Source organism: Engraulis encrasicolus, chromosome 18 (assembly GCF_034702125.1).
Source record: "Engraulis encrasicolus isolate BLACKSEA-1 chromosome 18, IST_EnEncr_1.0, whole genome shotgun sequence".
NCBI classification, from domain to species: domain Eukaryota; kingdom Metazoa; phylum Chordata; class Actinopteri; order Clupeiformes; family Engraulidae; genus Engraulis; species Engraulis encrasicolus.
The window spans coordinates 46,612,692-46,632,640 of NC_085874.1; the positions used below are offsets into that span (position 1 = coordinate 46,612,692).

A 19,949-nucleotide genomic window follows, 5' to 3' on the forward strand; every position below is an offset into this window, starting at 1 on the left:
TTTGGTTTTTTTTTGTTTTCTCCTTTGTTGTTTTTTTTTCTCGGCACGTTCGTTTTTTTTGCATCCCTTTTATTGTGTGACGCTTCTTAACAATTTTCTCCCCTCTAAACATTTTTTTCCCTCCACTCTTGCTCGATATGCTGTAGTAGTTGCAGAACTCTTCACTGAACTCACTAACTCTTCCAAAAGACGGCATGCCATAGTTGACCTGCAGTACTTGCCTTGCACATGTTGATGTTTTTTGAATGATTGATCAGAGCATGGCGCATGAATATCTCCTCTCGCTTACCTGCCTACCACTAACTGCAGCATGGACTCACTCGATGCCCGAAGATGGCTAACGCTCTAAAGGCTTGCACGGTGTGCCGACTGACATGTCATGTTAGACCTGGAAATATTTACTCATTGTGTCTCTGAGCTGTTTGTTGTTTGCATGTAGAAACAGACACACACAGACTCACACATACACACACATACACACACACACACATACACAGACAGGCAGACATACAGACACACACACACACACACACACACACACACACACACACACACACACACACACACACACACACACACACACACACACTCAGACAGACACACACAGACACACACACACAGGCCCACACACACACACACACACACACTTGGCCGGGAAAGTTAAACTGTTGTAACATCATGACTTGAATGTCTGCTAGCTGTATGGGTCATTGACGATGATGAGAATGTTGTGGCATTTTTTTCAATCAAGCCTAATCACATTTTGGTGTGGAAATTCCAATTCCATCACTGCATTCCATTTCCACGCTAGAATTGTTGTTGCCATGACACTTACCCACCTGCTGCTGCTGGGAATGCCTGCTAAAAGATTTGCTGAGTTGCTCGTCGTAGCAGAACAGATGCGATGGAAATGCTGTGGATACCCAGACTCTGTAATGATCTACTCCTTGTCATGCCGTGTTTGAGTCTGAGTTTGAGTCTGAGTTTGTGTTTGCAGTGATCTCACAAGATAATGTACTAAAATAGCATGTCTGTGTTGTATGCTGTACGTTTCTGCATTTGTGTGTGTGTGTGTGTACCCGTGCGTTTGTGTGTGATACGTCTCATTGGCTGGCTGTCTGTCTGTCTGTCTGATGCACTCCTGTGTTTGTCACCTTTAGGATGATGATGAGGAGGTCAAAGTTGAAAACGGCCAGTTGGAGGGTCAGGAGGAGGAAGAGAAAGAGGTGACAGAGGAAGCCTCCACTCCTGAAGAGGTACTGTAGAGTCTTTTCTGCACATCTTATTTTGATTTGTTTATTTATTTATATTTAGGATTGTCCAACTCAGTGGTGTAGTCTACTTTTTATGGTGGGTATACTGTATATTTGAGCATTTTTTGAAGTGGGCATATTGTATATATTTGTGCTATTCAAAACAATGGATCAATCAATTTTAAGGGGTTATACTGAAATCCCTGAAATTTAGAAGTGGGTATATTCCGTATACCCGCGTTCAACGTAGACTACACCACTGGTCCAATTGAGATAAAGCAGAGACGGTCTATTAGTCTACAGGGCTGCTGCCAGACTTTTGAAGACTTCGATGAATAATGTTAGAATTGAACAAATTTTTGGATAAAGCGCCTCTTCTGCCAGGGAGTCCCGGTCAAAATGGCTGCCTACACATAGTTCTAGATGCAAGATTAGCACATGATAATGAAAATAAGCGTACAAAAAAGTTCAGTCGCTACTAATCTTTAATGAGATCATACCGTAATAAAATACAGGTTTTGTGGGTGAAAAGGACTGAACTCTTTGCTGAACTCTATGATGCTTTAGTGGAAGGGTGGATGGAATTATTTGTATTTATTTGTTTTTTTTTTGTTTATTTATTTATTTTCCATTTTGTCTATGCTTCGGCAATGCTTTATTATTCATAGTCGTGTACATGTAAACTTCAATTTGAATGAATTTAATGCATTGAAAGGGACTGCAAACTGCTAACTCCCTCTCTCTGAAGAATGCACGTGTCTGCAAAAATAGCTGGGTAATAAAATTCTAAATATATTCCATTTTGAAGTAAACAAAAGCGTGTTGCCCTACTGTTCGTTTGGAACCCATTTGCTTAGATAGATAATGTGGTTCCATTTTCAGCCATTAGGCAAACAGGAACCAATCTGACTAAACAGACGTGATGACCTCACTGCCTCTTGTGTCCACAGCACAGCAGCTTGAGAGAAATTAGTCATGCATGTGTTGTGGCACTTCACGTCTGCGTAGCCTGAATCCCAAGTATGCAGCATGAAGGAACTCGGGAGTGTTTTCACAGTATTTCTTCCCAGCCAGGGATGCATTTCTGGAAAGCGAAGTTGCTAACTATGTTAGCTACTTTGTTAGTTGCAATGCAATTTCCCATTGGCAACTACCGAAGTTGCTAACTGCTAACAACTACGCTTTCCAGAAATGCACCCCAGATTTTCCCAAATGATATGGAACGTTGACTTGAGATCAACTTTAGTCATACAGTCATGGGTGAACGGTTAGAGTGTCTGTCAGGCTGGTAGCACAAGGGTTGTTGTTTCAACTCCCGAGCCATCCCCTGAGGAGTAATTAACCAGTGCTATCTCCCAGCATCCTCCATTACTAACTTCACGGGCAGTCATGGGTAGTTCAAGGGCAGTTAGACTTGTAGCCCAAAGGTTGCCGGGTCGACTACCGACCTACCATGTTGGGGGGAGTTAATTAAACAGTCCTCTCCCCCAGCCTCCTCCATGACTGAGGTACCCTGAGTATGGTACTGGCTTGCTCCACTGCTCCCTTGGGGCGCTGTTTGGGGCCTGCCCCCTTGCACGGGTGAGCCATACGGTACATGCAATGTGTCACAATGACAACGAGGGTCTCCCATGTGGGCTTTAAATGTGCACCGTGTAATATTTTTAGCAGTTCATTTCTAGAATTCATGCTGGCTATTCCCAAATGTTACCTTTTTAACAAATACTTAACATCACCATATTCCATATAACTGGAAAAAACACACTTTTCATACATAAAAAGGGGGATCTTCTCCATGGTCCACGATTTTCCACAATTGTAAATATTAGTTAATTATTTAGTAAATATTCATGTCAAAGATCAAATTTAGTAGTAAACAGCACAGTTATAACGAGCAGCATAGTTGAAATACCCACTCTGGCCATCATCCTGCACAGTGCACCATTGATGATTGCTCATTTTTGTCCCTGTGTTTTCATTTGTAGGCAACGGAGGTTGTTCTGAAACCTGAGAACTCGTGTGTCCCCTCAAGTGTACCTGAAAACCCAGCACGTGAGCCTTCTTTCCTGCCAGTGTCACCACCCAAGCTACCGGACAACAGCGAGAGTGCCCAGGACGTTCCTCACCACACGACGGACACCAGCAGCAGCGAACCCACCGATTCAAAGCCAGTCAAAGAGCCAGTGGTATCAAAGCAGGAAGACAGCTCTGGACCCTCGTCAGAAGAGGAGGCAGGGGTGGACGAAGAGGAGGACGAAGAAGAAGAAGAAGAGCAATCGGCCGAAGCTGAGGCCAGCATCCTGCCGTCCTCCGTGCTGGACCAGGCCAGCAGCATAGCCGAGCACTTTGTCAGCAGCACCCGACGCAGCAGCAGCACCACCATGGAAGACGTCCGCTCGCAGGGCTGCCCCTCCCCCCGCGCCCCCAGTCGCGTCCCCAGCCGCACCGGCAGCACGCTCAGCCTGGGTGGAGGAGGGGACAACAACCACGAGTGGGGACAACAACAACAACAACAACAACAACAGCAATGGGTCAACAACAACAACCACTGCGGCTCCGAGGAAACCCCATGCGACCCCATGGCACACGAGGTGTTCCTTCCCGCGGACGTGGCCCTGCTGCCTGATGGAGCGTTCGACAACAGCTTCCGACGGAGGGACTCGACCCTGTCAAAGAGAGACCAGCTGCTCATCGACAAGATCAAGTGCTACTATGAGAACGCCGAGTACGTAGATGGCGGCTTCAATATCAAGCGAAGGGAGAGCCTGTCGTACATTCCCACCGGTTTTGTGCGCAGTTCGGTGACCAAACTCAACAGCAACAACCCCAATGAGGGAACTGAAAAGAAGGGTTCGTCCTCTGTCTCTGTGACTCCAGATGTTCTGCAAAGTCTTAACTCTGAAAGCAGGGAGCGGTTGACATCCGCGTCGGAGACTCTTGTTGAGTTTTGTAGCCGCAAAGCCTCAGACACGTCGGAACATGGGAGCGACATGTCTCTCGACTCCTTCAGGGACCAAACCAAGTGCCCGTTCCCGAGGAACGCGTCCGTCTCAGAAGACGAATTCCTACCGTCCTCAGAGATGATCAAGGTCTGGCAACAGATGGAGAAGGAGACCACCAACCGGCCGCAGGAGGACGGCAGAGCCACCCCGAGGCGCAGGGACGCCCACCGAATCCGAGTGGCCAGCCCGAGCGCGTCCAGGAAATCGCCCCTCTCGTTGAGAACGACGCCGGAACCCGACAGCCCGGAACCTTTGATGATTCTGGAGGAGTCAGACCTCAGTACCATCACCGAGGAGTCCTTCTCGCCGTCGCCCTTCAGAGATCCGGGCCGCGCAGTGGTCCTGGGTCGCTCGGCCAGCTTGACCGACTGTCTGCTGCGCCCCCCTCTCAGGGAGGTAGAGGGCAGAGTGCTCAGGGCTCCGGTCCCCAGGGTGATCCAGCTGAGGGCGGAGGAGATGGAGATCCAGCCTCTGAAGAACGAAGCCGGAGCCGGAGGGGACGACGACGGCAGCGACGCGAGCCAAAGCAAAGTCTTCCACTTGGCGCGGAAGTACAGCCAGCGTATGAAGCCGAGCACCAAGCCAATGGTACGGCAGAGGAGCCAGGACTCGGGAACAGGACAGCAGCAGGAGGGGATGCTGGGCAAGAGGAGCCTGTCGAGTGTGCTGGAGGAGAAACCCAAGGAGGAAAAGAGGGAGAGGGGTAAGATCATGAAGAAAATGAATTTTGTGTAATACTGTAGTATATCTAATTAAGGTCCAATGAGTATGAGCAGAGTATGGCACTTCACTACATACGAAGAGTTCAGACGCAAAACCCCCTAAGTGCCTTTTCAGAAAATAATCTTAATTCATTTTTATTTAATACAAAGCTATCAAAATTGTAAACCAAAGCAACAAGGGGGGTCCCCTAACAATATAGAAGTGAAGGTCTTCAGAAATGGAGTTAGGGGGTTTTGCATCTGAACTCTTCATATATAACTACATACAATTTCGTGAAATGAGGTGGACTGTTCCTTTAAGGTCCAATGAGTATAAGCAGGGACCCCTATAGAAGTTTTCATCTTTTGATAGAAAGTAACACTTGAACTGTTTCTTTAAGTAATAATGTTTAACTTCTCGTTGCACAGGGAAACCCTACATGTCTTTGTCCTTGGACCTATCCAACGTGGCGAACCACCAGGAGGTGTTCTTCTCCAGCAGGGAGCAGATCGCTTCTCCCAGTCCCAGCCAATCCAGCAGCTCGGTGTCCCCCAGCCCCCGGGTCCTCTCCCCCAGCCGACCCCCATCGTCCTCCAAGAGCCCCTTGAGCCCCACGCCCCAACTGGAGGGCTTCTGCTGGCCAGACGTACGTGAGCTGCGCTCAAAGTACACCCACCTGGACAGGACGACGGTTGCGGTTGCGGCGGCGGGCTCCCAGACCCCCGCGGTGGCCCGTAGCCGGTCGGTCCCGGAGAAGATGCAGGAGAGCGGACCCTACCGGCGCTCCAGCTGCTCCTCAAACATGGCCCTCTCGGAGGCGGTGGCGGTCATCTGCAGGTCTCTTCCCACCCGGGAGATGGAGGGGCGGCACCATCGCACGGGCTCCCTGGATCAGAAGCTGAGCCGGATGCACCTGAGCAAGCTGCAGGACATGCGCCGCAGAGCCCCCTCCTCCGCCATGACCACCAGCAGCAGCAGCAGCAGCAACAAAGCCTCCACAGTCAACATCAGCAGCAGGAAAGCTCCCACCACCACCACCACCACCACCCACAGCACAAATAGAACCCCCACCCCCTCTACCTATAGCACTAACAGAACCCCCACCCCCACCCACACCACCTACAACACCAACAGCAGAACCCCCACCCCCTACAGCACCATCAGCAAAACTCCAACCACCACCACCACCACCACCATCAAAGCTTCTACTATCAACATCAACCCCACCAGCAACAGCTGCAAGAGCGCTGGCTACTACGTCGCCGGGGAAACCAACCTGTCCAACGACAAGAAGCTGATTGTGGTGGAGAAGGTCGGCTTGGAGTCGCTCGCCGCAGAAAGGGAATCTCCAAAGAGGGCGTCCTTCTCCATCAGCTCATCCCAGGTGACCACTGAACTCCCGTGGCTGACGACGACGAAGAAGGAGAAGGAGAAGGAGAGGGAGAGGGAGAGGGAGAGCGAGCGGGTGGTAGACACAGACGACAGCTACGTCCAGATCCGCTCGCCGACGTCTCGAGAGAAGATCTCCATCATGGCCGTCATCGACCGTTGCCGTGCCTACCAGGAGTCGGACGAGTACCGGCTGAGGGAGGAGAGTGCTGCTAAGGCTGAGCAGCAACAGCAGCAACATCAGCAGCAGCAGCATCATCAGCAGCAGCAGCAGCAGCAGGCCAACAGCACAACACACAGGAGCAGGAAAGGGAAGGACAGCAGTGATAAGACTGTGGTGACCTCAAGGGAACAACAGCTTGACGAGGCCCTGAAGGCAGCCCTGGACTCTACCCGCCGGCCAGACTCCAGTCAACAGGGAGTGGTCAAGAACCTCAGAGAGCGCTTTCTCAACCAGAGATAAGGACAACATGCGCAGGGCCACTGACAAGCTTTGGCAGGGCCCCGGGACAAAGACATCTGAAAGGGCCCCAAACCCAATCAATGCAATGAAATGAGGACCCAATTCTTGGCCTCCTCTCTCCCTGGGCCCTGGGCCTTGGACAATTGACCCCTTAGTGACCCCTTATCGATACAGCTCTCAAGTTTCTGTCTTCAAAAGGAGAAACGTACTGTACTACACAAACTCTTTGCAACGCCACCTCATCGGCTCGGTCTGGTCATAGCTTGTCAACAACTCTGTTGTTTTTATGTGATTGATTTTCCAGACCCTAAAAATTCACGAAGACCTTGCAAAATAGGTTTACTTCAGTGCTGTCCGGACTGGCGTCGTCTTTGGCTTTTGGCATATAGTGTGTGTAAAGTACAGTAGGTACAATATGTTAGCTTATCTTGCTTGCTTAGCTGAATGCTACACGCGTTGCTACATATCCTTCTTCAGTTCTAAATGTATTTGTTTAATGGCTGCCAATAGCTCTCCAAACACTTTGGAGATTACAGCTTTTGGTCGTCAAATAAGTTAAATGCGTTGTATCATGAGCACCTACCGTATGCCTCTTTACCCTTCAAGTGGTAATTACGGCAGCTTCCAGGGGATGAGGAAGATGGACTCATTCCTACGAATGCTGTGGATCTTATTGGTTTGTTTTACGGTGTTGTTATACAATATCTACGATACAGAAAAGAGATACACGAGACTTTTCACAGGAATATTGAAGACCACCTTTGAAATTTGACTCACAATGATTTTTCGCATCATTATGATATTTCTGTTTCAAAAAATAAAACACACACACACACACATAAGAGGAATGTATCGAGAGACAACAAGATGGACTGTTTTCAATAGTGCATGATGTAAAATGAACTGTAAATAGGTGTCGTACTGTACAAATGTTGATGATTCAGCCACAAATGATATACGTATGTAGATATCTCCTAATTTTGTCACCGAGGCCAACCTGTTTGTTTTTTTGTTCCTTTTGAGAGGACACACTTAACACATTCCTTTTCTTTGGTTTCACACCTTGGTTCTTAATTTCTTGATTTGGTGGTGTTGTCAACGACGCCATAGGTGATGATACACAAGGCACCATTTTGGGCAATTTTGCTGGGCAACGACATGATTAGCTACTCATTAGACATTAAAATTAAAAATTAGGAAAATCTGTCTACTGATGGTACCAGTTCTGCTGATAAAAGTGTTGTAGTGAATAACTGTCTAAATAAAGTCTTAACCATTGATGTGCTCTGGGAATTATGGTTAATACCAAACGCTGACATGGGAAGCACACATGAAAACCCCCCTTCTGGTATTTTCCACTGGACAGTGATAGAAAATTGTAGAAAACGTTATATACGAGTTGCAGAGACTGGATACGAATATCTAATTCCCAGAGCACATGCATCGTTGCCTAAAAGCATTAGTCAAAAAGCCTAGTTTATCATCTCCTTGGTGATGTCTTCAATGTTCTATTGAAGATAAGCATTGTGATGTCATACATCCCATGCTGGACTGCCTGCTCTGGAAAGGGGAACTACGCATCACCAGATCTGACAAGTCACCTGACAAGGTTGTAACCAAGGCCACTGCAGGACCAAAGGTTGTTAACATCCAGTTTGCACTTTAAGTTTGTAAAGAGAAAAAAAAAAGTCCCAAGGTCTTACCTGTGATTGCATTTCGGTGTTATTTTAAGACTGTGGTCGATATGTATCTTGTGTTTATTTGAATGAAGGTCATCAATTGAATCGATCGGTTAAGGGCACCCACTGTCAAGTCTGTCACCCCAATGCTCCCTCAAACCCTAAACGAGTTTTTGTATGTGCTGAAAACTTGAAGCAAAGATGAAACAAACACAAAAAAAAACAGTTTGCAAAGGGGCCAATTAATTTCTGTTTTTCAAATGACAGAGAAAACGCTTGTGTTCTTTCCCCCATCTGCCCAGGCTATTTATTGTTATCATTCATTTAGTGTGCGTAGTCTGACTTAGAAATGACTTGTCCTTCGTTAACCACTCATTAGCAGTCAAAATATGTCCCCTGGTATTTGCACAGTTAATTATAATGTACAGTGTTTTTTTAGACTTACCCCACTTTGTAAAAGACATTATACTAGTGTGCTGGCCACGCATCTTGCTTCATTAGCCTGTGGTGTAATGGATACCGTATGCTATCACACACACGCTTCCCTTGATTAAGCCTTCCTCTTCCTGTGAGGTGCATTTCCCGAAAGCGTAGTTGTTAGCAGTTAGCAGCTTGGGTAGTTGCCAATGGGAAATTGCATTTGCAACCAACGAAGTAGCTAACATGGTTAGGAACTACGCTTTGAGAAATGCACCCCTGGGCTGAGAGTGAGGACATACCGTACTGTACCGCTGGGCGCTATCTCTTGTGCTACGCTATGCCATGGGTGCTTATTTCCTTCCGGATCAATCCGGATCTGGGGTACATTTCTCAAAACCATAGTTGCTAACTATGTTAGCTACTTTGCCGTTTGCAATGCAATTTCTCATTGCCAACCACCCAAGTTGCAACTACGCTTTCGAGAAACGCACCCCTGTACTGGTGTTTGTCCTAGCTCGTGGGAGTTGCTACTAGGTGAGAGTAGAGAAGACTTCCTGTTTAGTGCGTAGGTTGCCACCCCATTGTTGTGTCTCAGATCGTGCACTTGTGCACTTAGGGCACTATGTTTCAGTGTGTAACTAATACGCCAACATAGTGCCTGAAGTGCACAAGTGCACCACACTAGACACAGCATATATTTAATATATTTTAGTGCACAGGTTAATAAGGCTTTTAGTCTGAACTAATCTATCTTCTCTCTCTCTCTCTCTCTCTCTCTCTCCCTCTCTCTCTCTCTCTCTCTCTCTCTCTCTCTCTCTCTCTCTCTCTCTCTCTCTCTCTCTATCTCTCTCTCTCTCTCTCTCTCTCTCTCTCCCTGTGTGAGTGTACGTATGTATATGTTTCAGTCTATTTGTATGTTTTCACCCCCTCTTTTTGGCTCTATACGTGTATCTTTTCTGTTATTTATTAAGCTGGTGTAAATTTCATATACATATAACTGTCTCTTTTTGTGTGTGTGTGTGTCTCCTGTATATAAATATATATGAATATGTATGTGTTTGAAAAAAAGCAAAAGATACGAAGCTGTACTGTGTCCAGTTTCTGCTCCGAGGTTCTCGTAAGTTCTTAGTGTGGATGTATGCTCCAATATTAAAACTGCTTAAGAATCACAGATGTGTGTGGCTTTGTGAATTTCTCAGGGGCGTGTATGTGTTTGATGTGTCATTCGGCACGTACGATATGCACATTCCAGGTACGTACGTAGATAGGGCGTTGTGATTGGCAGGCAGATTTCATGGCTTACCTTTGTAAGACCTGTCTGCCTGGTAAAATCATTTTGTGCTGGTAAGTCAGGTAGCATAGTTTAGGGTACAGAAAAAAGTGTAAGCATTCAAACGGGCTTTGTGTGGCTTTAAGGCCCTGCTATAAGCCTGTGTTGGCCTCCTCTGCTTTTTGTATTCTGATAACCTCTGATGACCTCAATTTTTGGCCCAATACATAATGACTCTACCCAAAATTGTTCAACACAGTGCAGTCCACTGTCTTCTAACTATGTGTACTGCTACAACTGCTTTAGTTGGGGAGATCCAGTGGTGTAGTCTACGTAGAACGCAGGTATACGGAGTATACCCACTTCTAAATTTCACGGATTTCAGTATGCCCACTTAAAATTGATTGATCCATTGTTTTGAATAGCACAAATACATACAGTATACCCACTTCAAAAAATGCTCAAATATACAGTATACCCACCATAAAAAAGTAGACTACACCACTGGGGAGATCTGTCAGCAGCAGTTAATATAATCATAATGTAAGCTAATGTAATGTAATCTCATGTAATGGCCTGTAGTCTCTTAAGGGGCTCACATTGGTCTATGTCCAGGCTAGGCCTATAGCCTAGTAAACTAGCCCCACCCACCAGCGGCCAAAATTATTTTTTGCCTGCGAGTGGGTCTAGCCTCTGACAATACCCCAGGCCCTGAAACTGGCTGGCCAATCACAATGCAGCAGATTTGTTTTGATTTGTTTTGAATCTTTGGATGCAAAGCGGACTGGGTTTTGAGGGAGTGACGACAAAGCGTTGGCCAATAAAGGCACAGACACAGTTTGAAAAACAACGGGTTGTTCCCATCAACGATCTTCTGATGTCTCATTGATCAGGGCCAGACACATTTCACATTTCACATTATTCACATTGAATCTCACATTTAGTCTGGCTAGGCTAGGCCCTCATCGCAGCCACTGCAGCCTATGCATCTCTGAAGAAGAGCTATACTGCCGTGCAAAACAAGAACGCAGTAACTTAAAATGGTCGAAAAACAAAATATTTCGGAAATGGGCTCTACACTACCTAATTTGTCTTGTGTCAAAAAAATGGTGGTCCAACACCATTGGTGGTCCCGTTTTAGAGAAAAATAATTTTGAAAGTGCAAAAATGAGTAGACAGTAATACTAGCCGAGAACGCAGTAACTCCTGCAGTAACTCCATTTTATGGCAGTAATACCAGCCAAGAACGCAGTTTTGTGGCAAAAAGACACATAAATGTTGTTTTTGCGGTAGTTTTTTGTGTGCATTTAATTTCTATCCTAAAAAAACATTACCAGGAAGTGTCACCACCACTTTACCGACAACACAGTTGTCGTGCCATATAGGAAACTTTGAAGCCTTTTTTCTCAGTTTGTAGTTTTCAGAGTTACTGCGTTCTTAAATTGTAGGATAGTATAGGCCTACAGTCACTCATAAAAGGCATCAACAAAAAACAGCACCAAAAATATACACTCACTGGTGTTGGATTTTAGCCATTTTGTTCCAAACGTTGTAAACCCATTTCAAAATCATTTTCCAAACTTACTATGTGTTGGCTAGAATCCAGCGTGTTCTTTTTAAAGAGTCAGAGAGCATGGTGTCCAATTCTTGATTTTAGCGGGTTTATTTATCCAAAGCATCTGGCATGAAGTTACAAATAATTAAAGCATTTTTGAATTCTGTTCTCCTGTGACCTCACCCTAACAGCAACAGCCAAGAAAATTCCCATTGTTCCCAGGTGAATTGGTGGCTCCAGCAGCACCATTTGCCAGACCTCCTGAGGTGTTTCTTGATCACATAGAGAAAGTGGGTTGGGTGTGGCTGATAAAACTTTCGCAAAATATACAGCATATGATCATGACCCTTATTAAACATTCTCAATGTCAATTTACCAAATGTATGCCAATATATTTTCACCGGCCAATGTATATTAGGCACACCTGTCCAACTGCTCATTCACACACATTTCTAATCAGCCAATCACATGGCGGCAACTCACTGGACACGTAGATAGTGTCTAGAGTACACAATCTGCTGCAGTTCAAACCGAGCGTCAGACCGGGTCAGAATTGGGGTGTCAACTAGCCTGGTAAACCAGCGCCACCCGCTGTACGCCGAATATTTTCAGCTAGCGAGTGGGTCTGGCCTCGGATCTGAGAACGTTTTGAACGCTGTGCCCTGAGTCTGGCAAAAACAATCACAACGCAGCGATTTGTTTTGAATTAAAGCGGGCGGGGTTTTGAGGGAGTGACGACGAACCTCGCAACACCGTTGGGAAAGCACATCAACGGCAAAGATCACCGATTGGTCAGAGTGCCGGCACAGTTTGAAAAAACAACAGGTTGTTCTCATCAACAATCTTCGGAGGTATCGTTCATCGGGGCCAGACTAAATTATTCCGGTCTCACATTTAGGCTGGTTCATCAGGCTAGGTGTCAACAGCATGAAAACTTGGCTCCATCCTGCCTCTCATCAGCAGTTAAGGCTGGTGGTGTAATGGACTGGGGAACATTGTCTTCTTGGCACACGTTGGGCGTCTTAGTAGGCTACAAGTTGAGCACTGTTGCAATGCCACAAACTATTTGAGTACTGCTGCAGGCAGTTATGGCAGCTCTGAAGGCAAAAGGGGGTCCAACCCGTACCAGCATGGTGTACCTCATAAAGTGGCCGGGGAGTGTAGATTCAGTACCTGAAATCTGTTTATTTATGTACTTGGCAAACATGTAACCTACCTAAAACCTAACCTACCTAAAAATAAAACCTACACTAAAAAAAAAATGTAAAACTACAACAGCGCGGTTTTGACTATGCGGTGTGGTGACGTTTTTTCTCTTATTTACACAAGAGCATACGCTCTAGATCTTTTTTTTCTTGAACACTCCGCAACAATCACCAGTCAGAGTGCACTTGCGGTGCGTGGGGACCTAATTGTCAGCTGTGAACAGCCACTGTCATTGGCTGGGCCAAGGGCCAAGGGCCAGGGGAAAGGGGATAGATGTGCAAATGATCCTGAGGGGCTGTTTCCACCAAAGAAACTCAACAGAAGAACAATCTCTCGGGGGGAAATGCATTGGCCACGGTGTAGTACGGGGGCGTTGCCTGAGGACACGAGTAGATGGAAAATTAACTCCCTTGCGCATGGTCATTGGTCAGTGGGTGCGATGGATACAATTTTCGTACTCCCTTGCACATGGTCAGTGGGGGCGACACCATGATGGATAATTTGTGGCCAATTAACAGCAGCTGTTGGTCAGCAGTAATTGCTGGGGGTAATTAAGGACAGCTGACAGACATTCACGCTGTCCTATGACCTGTTCCACAGTGAATAACATTTCCGTACTCCCCTCGCCATCATTTCGTACTACGCTGTTATGACGTGAGTAAGCCCTCTTGTCTCAAGCCTCTTTGGTTTCCAGGTAGTAAGATAGTTTTTTAGCAGGGTAATTTTTTCTTCTGTTTAGGTGTAAACGCAACATGTGGATAAAAATAAATACTCCATTGTAACAAATGCGTTTCAGCCCTCTAAATAGGATATTTTTAAAGCCGGCTTTTTTATATCTGGATTTTAAATATCTGCTACGTGAAAACGGAAGGCCAAAACCAATGTAACCAGGAGAAAAAAAATATCCACATATAAAAATATCCTGCTACTTGGAAACAGCTCCTGATTCCCGTCAGCAGGCCTTAATGGCAATTGACCAGGTGCAGCACATTGTCATTGTCATCAGGCTGTTGGACATACACTGATTCCAACATGCCTTACGCAGCTCCAAAATATACGGAAAAGTGTAGAGAACATTTAGTGTGCTTCAAATCATCATCATTATTACTTTTAAATATTATTACTTATCTCTTGTAACCTATTCTACCTACAGTTTAAACTATCATAGTTTTCATAGATTTAAAAAAAATTGGGGTGTATCGAACCGGTCAAAAATTGTGATACGAACCGAATCGTGAATTGAGTGTATCGCATTACAGCCCTAGTCTTAGGGGTTAGGTTTGCAGAAATATCAGCTGGAGATACGCTGATGCACCAGTAGCCTACACGCAAAGCACTTCCATCCAAAAATCTCTGCCTACAGTATCACACTGGTGTGACCATGGGTTGTTTCTGACAGCCATACAGAGGGGGAGTTATGCGAATGGAGGACAAGGAAATAAATTGCAGCCCCGCCTTTCAACGAGATCGAGATCGTGCCTAAAGCGGCTGTCTTTCCATAGACTCAACATAGAACCACCACATTAACAGCCAAAAATAAGGACTAACGAACTATACTGCCACCACAAATATGTAAACTGTCAAGTGTCTCGGTAATGATAATCACAACAGTTTTACCATCTGTGATGTTTATCTGAAGGTATTACTATGAATAGCGAGTCTTGTTATATTCCCTGCATTGCATCGCATCGCATTTGCTGTGTGGTAAGCCCACTTCTAGGCACTAACATTCTCAACGCTAAGCAGTTCCGAGACGCTAAAACAGCTAATTTTGCTAATGCGGAAGTCGGCCCTAGGACACAGTGGAGATTGCCCTACTCTCCCTCTGTATGGCTCTGGTTTCTGAGATGTGTACCCTCTTACCGCAGAAGGGCCCGTCGCCTATTCACTCTTTGCTGAAAATACTCAACTACACCACTACTGAAGAAGCCTACACTGAACCCTGCTCATGTCGAAAACTACAGACCTGTCTCACTGCTTCCCTTCCTATCCAAGACGCTAGAAAGGGCAGTTGCAAAGCAGGTCACCAACTTCCTAAACCAGAACGGATTACTGGACCCAAAACAATCTGGTTTCAGAAGCGGACATTCAACTGAAACTGCGTTACTCTCAGTGACTGAAGCTCTAAGGACTGCAAGAACGGAAGGACTATCCTCGGTCCTCATCCTACTAGACCTGTCTGCAGCCTTTGACACAGTCAACCACAAGATCCTCCTGAGGATACTCACAGCCATGGGAATCACAGGCGTTGTCCACTCATGGTTCAACTCCTACCTCTCTGGACGCACCTTCAGTGTGTCATGGCAAGGGAAACTGTCTACGACTCACACCCTCTCCACAGGCGTACCCCAAGGATCAGTGCTGGGACCCCTTCTGTTTGCAATATACACCTCCTCCCTGGGACGTGTCATTCAAACACATGGGTTCTCCTACCACTGCTATGCTGATGACACCCAGATGTACCTGTCGTTCCGTCCAGATGACACCACGGTTTCGGAACGCATCGCTGCCTGCCTCACCGATTTGTCAACATGGATGAAGGACCACCACCTACAGCTGAACCTGGCCAAGACAGAGCTCCTGGTGATCCCAGCTAAAGAGTCGCTCAGTCACAACATCAACCTCAAGATAGGCTCCACCATCGTGACCCCAAACAAAGTCGCCAAAAACCTTGGCGTCATGATTGATGATGACCTCTCGATTCCAGATGTCCAACGTACGGAATATCAGACCTGTGCTGACACAATATTCTACACAACGACTGGTGCAGGCCACTGTCCTGTCCCGCGTTGACTACTGCAACTCACTCATGACAGGCCTACCCGCTTGTGCGCTAAAACCTCTGCAGATGATCCTGAATGCGGCGGCACGGTTGATATTCAATCAACCCAAAAGGACCCATGTTACTCCTCTATTTATTGAGTTGCACTGGTTACCGATCGCCGCCCGGATCAAGCACAAGGCATTGACCCTTGCCTACAAAACCATCACCGGAACGGCCCCAGCTTATCTGAAGGACCTACTAACGCCCTATGTTACTGGAAGAGATCTGCGCTCATCCAGCACAAGCCGTCTGGCTCTGCCATCCAGTCGCTCTAGGTACTCCCAGTCAAGATTGTTCTCCGTTGTGGTACCCAAGTGGTGGAACGGTCTCCCAGAGACAGCAAGACTAAGCACATCTCTTGCAGCCTTCAAGAAACAACTGAAGACCTTCCTCTTTCGAGAGAATCTACTAGACTAATGCTTGAACTGGCCTTGCCCCAGGGCAGACTCCTGACATGATGTTTAGTTTAGTTTAGTTTGTGTGTGTGTACTCGTTATGTACTCTTTAATTTAAAAAAAAAAAAAAAATAACCCCTCTGCAACTGCACTTGTTGTTCTGTATATCTCCTGTGCACTTTGTATTTGCTTGTGATGTTGGCTTGAATATGTCCTCTTTTGAAAGTCGCTTTGGTTATAAAGCGTCTGCCAAATGCAATGTAATGTAATAACTACATCATAACAACATTGCTATGACAATACAAGGAGTATTAGGTAACCCATTAAGACTTGACCATTACCATTTTTGCGACAATAAGGTTATAACAGAGGCTCTGTGTGTTAAAGGGTAACAGTGCTTCTCAACTTTTTTTTGACAAACGACTTCATCACAAGCCTCCAAACACCCCCTTTACATCATCATAAGCCTGACAACGCCCTATTAGTATTCAAAAATGAAATTGACTAATGCCCTTCAATGGCAACTGTACTGAGCACCGTCCCCTCTCAGCTGTACCCTTCTCAACGCCCCCCCTAGAGCTCCCCAACGCCCTTTGAGGGGCTGTACCGCCCCCCTTTGAGAAACACTAGGTTAAAAGCTCAATGCCAGGCACACTTTAAGTGCTGCTTTGCAGAGGGAGAGCCAAACACACTGACTTGTAAAAGGGGTGAAATGTAATTTAAGAAGCTTTAGGGTCTGCGGCGCGCGGCGAAGTCCTTGTAGGTCTCTGCAAGACAGGGCTGTTGAAGGGCATTGGGCGGGCATGTTTTTTTTTATTATTTAATATTCTTTTAGGGACTTTCATGCCTTTATTTGACAGGACAGTCGAAGATGGCGACAGGAAGCGAATGGGACAGAGAGACAGGGGAGGATCGGGACATGACCCCGGTCGGACTCGAACCGGGGTCCCCGTGGGTGGGCATGCAAGCCCAAATGTGGGGGGCCCAGCACGCTGCCCCGGGCTGGAATGTTTTGCTTATAAATGTCCTCCTAACAGCCAAGGTCCCCCTGAGGGAAATGGCCCAATAGTTTCCACAAACTGCCACGAATGACCTTACATGTCCCTTGCTTAGTTGGTTTGGTTTGGGGAAATGCCATAAACAAGAGGGACTGGATTTGTTTTAGTCTTAAGGGAGCCAATAAGAACAATAGAAAATAATAGTGAATGAAGTCAGTGTTGACAAGCATGGGATCATGAGATGAGAGAGAGCGAGAGAGAGAGAGAGAGAGAGAGAGAGAGAGAGAGAGAGAGAGAGAGAGAGAGAGAGCCTGTGCCTGTACAATAGAAAATAATGGTGAATTAAGTCAGTGTTGACAAGCATGGAATCATGAGATGAGAGAGAGAGAAAGAGAAAGAGAGAGAGAGAGAGAGATAGAGAGACTGCCCTCTCCAGGTCTTTATGACCAAAAGGTATGTCAATAACCCCTCCTGCACTCAGGGAAGCCGACAGGGGGAGACAAAGGGGTCCGATATCCTGGGCCCAGGGATGGGGGGGGGGCAGCAAAATTGACTTAAGGAAGAAAAATCCGCACTCACAAACTGCGTCTCATTATTTATTTATATTACCACTATGTCCAAAAAGCAAACGCGTTTCGGCTATCAAGCCTTCATCAGTGCGAGGTACCACGCACTGATGAAGGCTTGATAGCCGAAACGTGTTTGCTTTTTGGACATGGTGGTAATATAGGCCTAAATAAATAATGAGACATAGTTTGTGAGTGCGGATTTTTCTTCCTTAAGTTGATACATTTTATCGCGCACCCAAAGACTTTCGTTTTTCCAAGAAGTTGAGCGCGTCCTTTGTCAAAACTTGGCAGCAAAAGTGAGTCATTGCATTGAATGTATTGGATCAGGGGCCCTTTCAAATGACTTTGCCCCGGGCCCAGCAAAAACTGTCAGCGGCGGCCTGCCTGCGCCATATACACAAATACTCTACTCGTATATAGTCATATAGTCAAATACACCTGTAAGAATCTTGTCACCATGTCATTGACAGTCTCGTGCGCAGCTGAAAACTCCAAAAGATGCACGCATACAGCTCAGTTGATTATTGTCACTGTGCTACGACAGCAACTGACAATTGTACTTGATTAATTTATTTTAATATACATTTATCTAACCTTATCATGGGCTGCCCGATTTCCACATCTGCCCAAAAGCCTACCGTGGACACTTTTGAGGAGGTAGCTTTGTTGAACCTCACGGATGGTCAAAAGGAGATGATCAAGGATTCTTGGAAATCTATTCAACAAGACATAACCAGAGCTGGCATAATTTTATTCGTCGGGTAAGACGTTCTGTATGACTTTAATAAGAGAATGTGAATATGAGCCGTGTTTCTTTTTCCAGTCATGAAAATGGCAGTCAGAATATGACCAACTCCCGGTATCCAGTTGTCTGTGTTACTTTGGCTGCCTCCTGAATGTGAATATCTAACTTGAAAATTCTGCATTGTACTCCTTTAACCCCTTTGCCTGTTACAACATTACTGTCACCAAAATTGTAATGAACAGTCACAAATGTTACACTTTTTATGAATACTTTAATTAGCACCATCATCAAATTCCAGGTAGTCTATTTATTATGACTGGGAAAATTGCTCTTAACATACATGAAAAGGGGGATCTTCTCCATGTTCGTCATTTTGAATGTCCAAAACTAGACCTTTTTAGGTGCAAAACGTATTGTGCTTTGGTCATACTAGTAAATGTTACTTTATTTTGTAAATATTCATGAAAAGATAAAATAGACTGCACAGTTTCAATGAACAGCAGATGTGCAATACCCCCTCTGGCCACAATCTTACACAGCGCACATTTACTGTAACTAACCACTGGCGGAGGGGCAGTTTGTAGTTCAGCTCGATGGGCAGGATTTTTTGACAGGACACCATCAGCACACAGCATGATGTAATGGCGAAAACTGCCCTGCAGGGGGCCTTCATTTGGTATTGCTTTGTTTGGAGTACTTCACCTGCTACTACCCCTGTTACTTCACCTGTGCCCCACATCCAAACCAGTGATGTAGTCTACTTTTTTGTAGTGGGTATACTATATATTTGAACATTTTCTGAAGTGGGTATACAGTATATATTTTTGCTATTCTAAATAATGGAGCAATCCATTTTAAGTGGGTATACTGAAATCCATGAAAATTTCAAGTGGGTATACTGTGTATACCTGCGTTCTATGTAGACTACACCACTGATCCAAACCAAAGTCCACATACAACCTCTCGGCAAAGACACTAAGGTTAGTTGTAGAAAATGAAAAATAAACTAGACTGCATTTCCACAGAGACAATGCTATTAGTATACTTGCAACACACACACACACACACACACACACACACACACACACACACACACACACACACACACACACACACACACACACACACACACACACACACACGTGCCTTTCAGCAATGAGTGGGAAGGGAGAGTTAAGTGTGGGATTCAAACATGCAACCCTCTGACAGACCAACACCCTACCCATTAGGCCACTGCCACTTACTGTATGCAGTGGCTACAGCAGCATAGGAAAGCAGAATACAAGGAGCAAGCATACTAAAAAAAAACCACAAATGTTCCATGTACTTGCAGTCTGTGTCGAAGAGAGAGAGAGAAAGAGAGAGAGAGAGAGAGAGAGAGAGAGAGAGAGAGAGAGAGAGAGAGAGAGAGAGAGAGAGAGAGAGAGAGAGAGAGAGAGAGAGAGAGAGAGAGAGAGAGAGAGAGCCTGTCTGCTCTCT

The 19,949-nt window shown here is 45.8% G+C and overlaps 1 protein-coding gene across 1 annotated transcript in view; it reads left to right on the forward strand.

Moving 5' to 3' along the window:
- The window catches only part of LOC134468266 (pleckstrin homology domain-containing family G member 3), a 164,682-nt gene extending 154,605 nt beyond the window's left edge, over positions 1 to 10,077 (forward strand). The window contains exons 18-20 of the mRNA XM_063222209.1: positions 1,161 to 1,256; positions 3,239 to 4,958; positions 5,386 to 10,077. Coding sequence (XP_063078279.1) covers positions 1,161 to 1,256; positions 3,239 to 4,958; positions 5,386 to 6,809 — 3,240 coding nt within the window. The 3' untranslated portion in view covers positions 6,810 to 10,077. The remainder of the gene's footprint in view (positions 1 to 1,160; positions 1,257 to 3,238; positions 4,959 to 5,385) is intronic.
- The last annotated feature ends 9,872 nt before the right edge of the window (positions 10,078 to 19,949 follow it).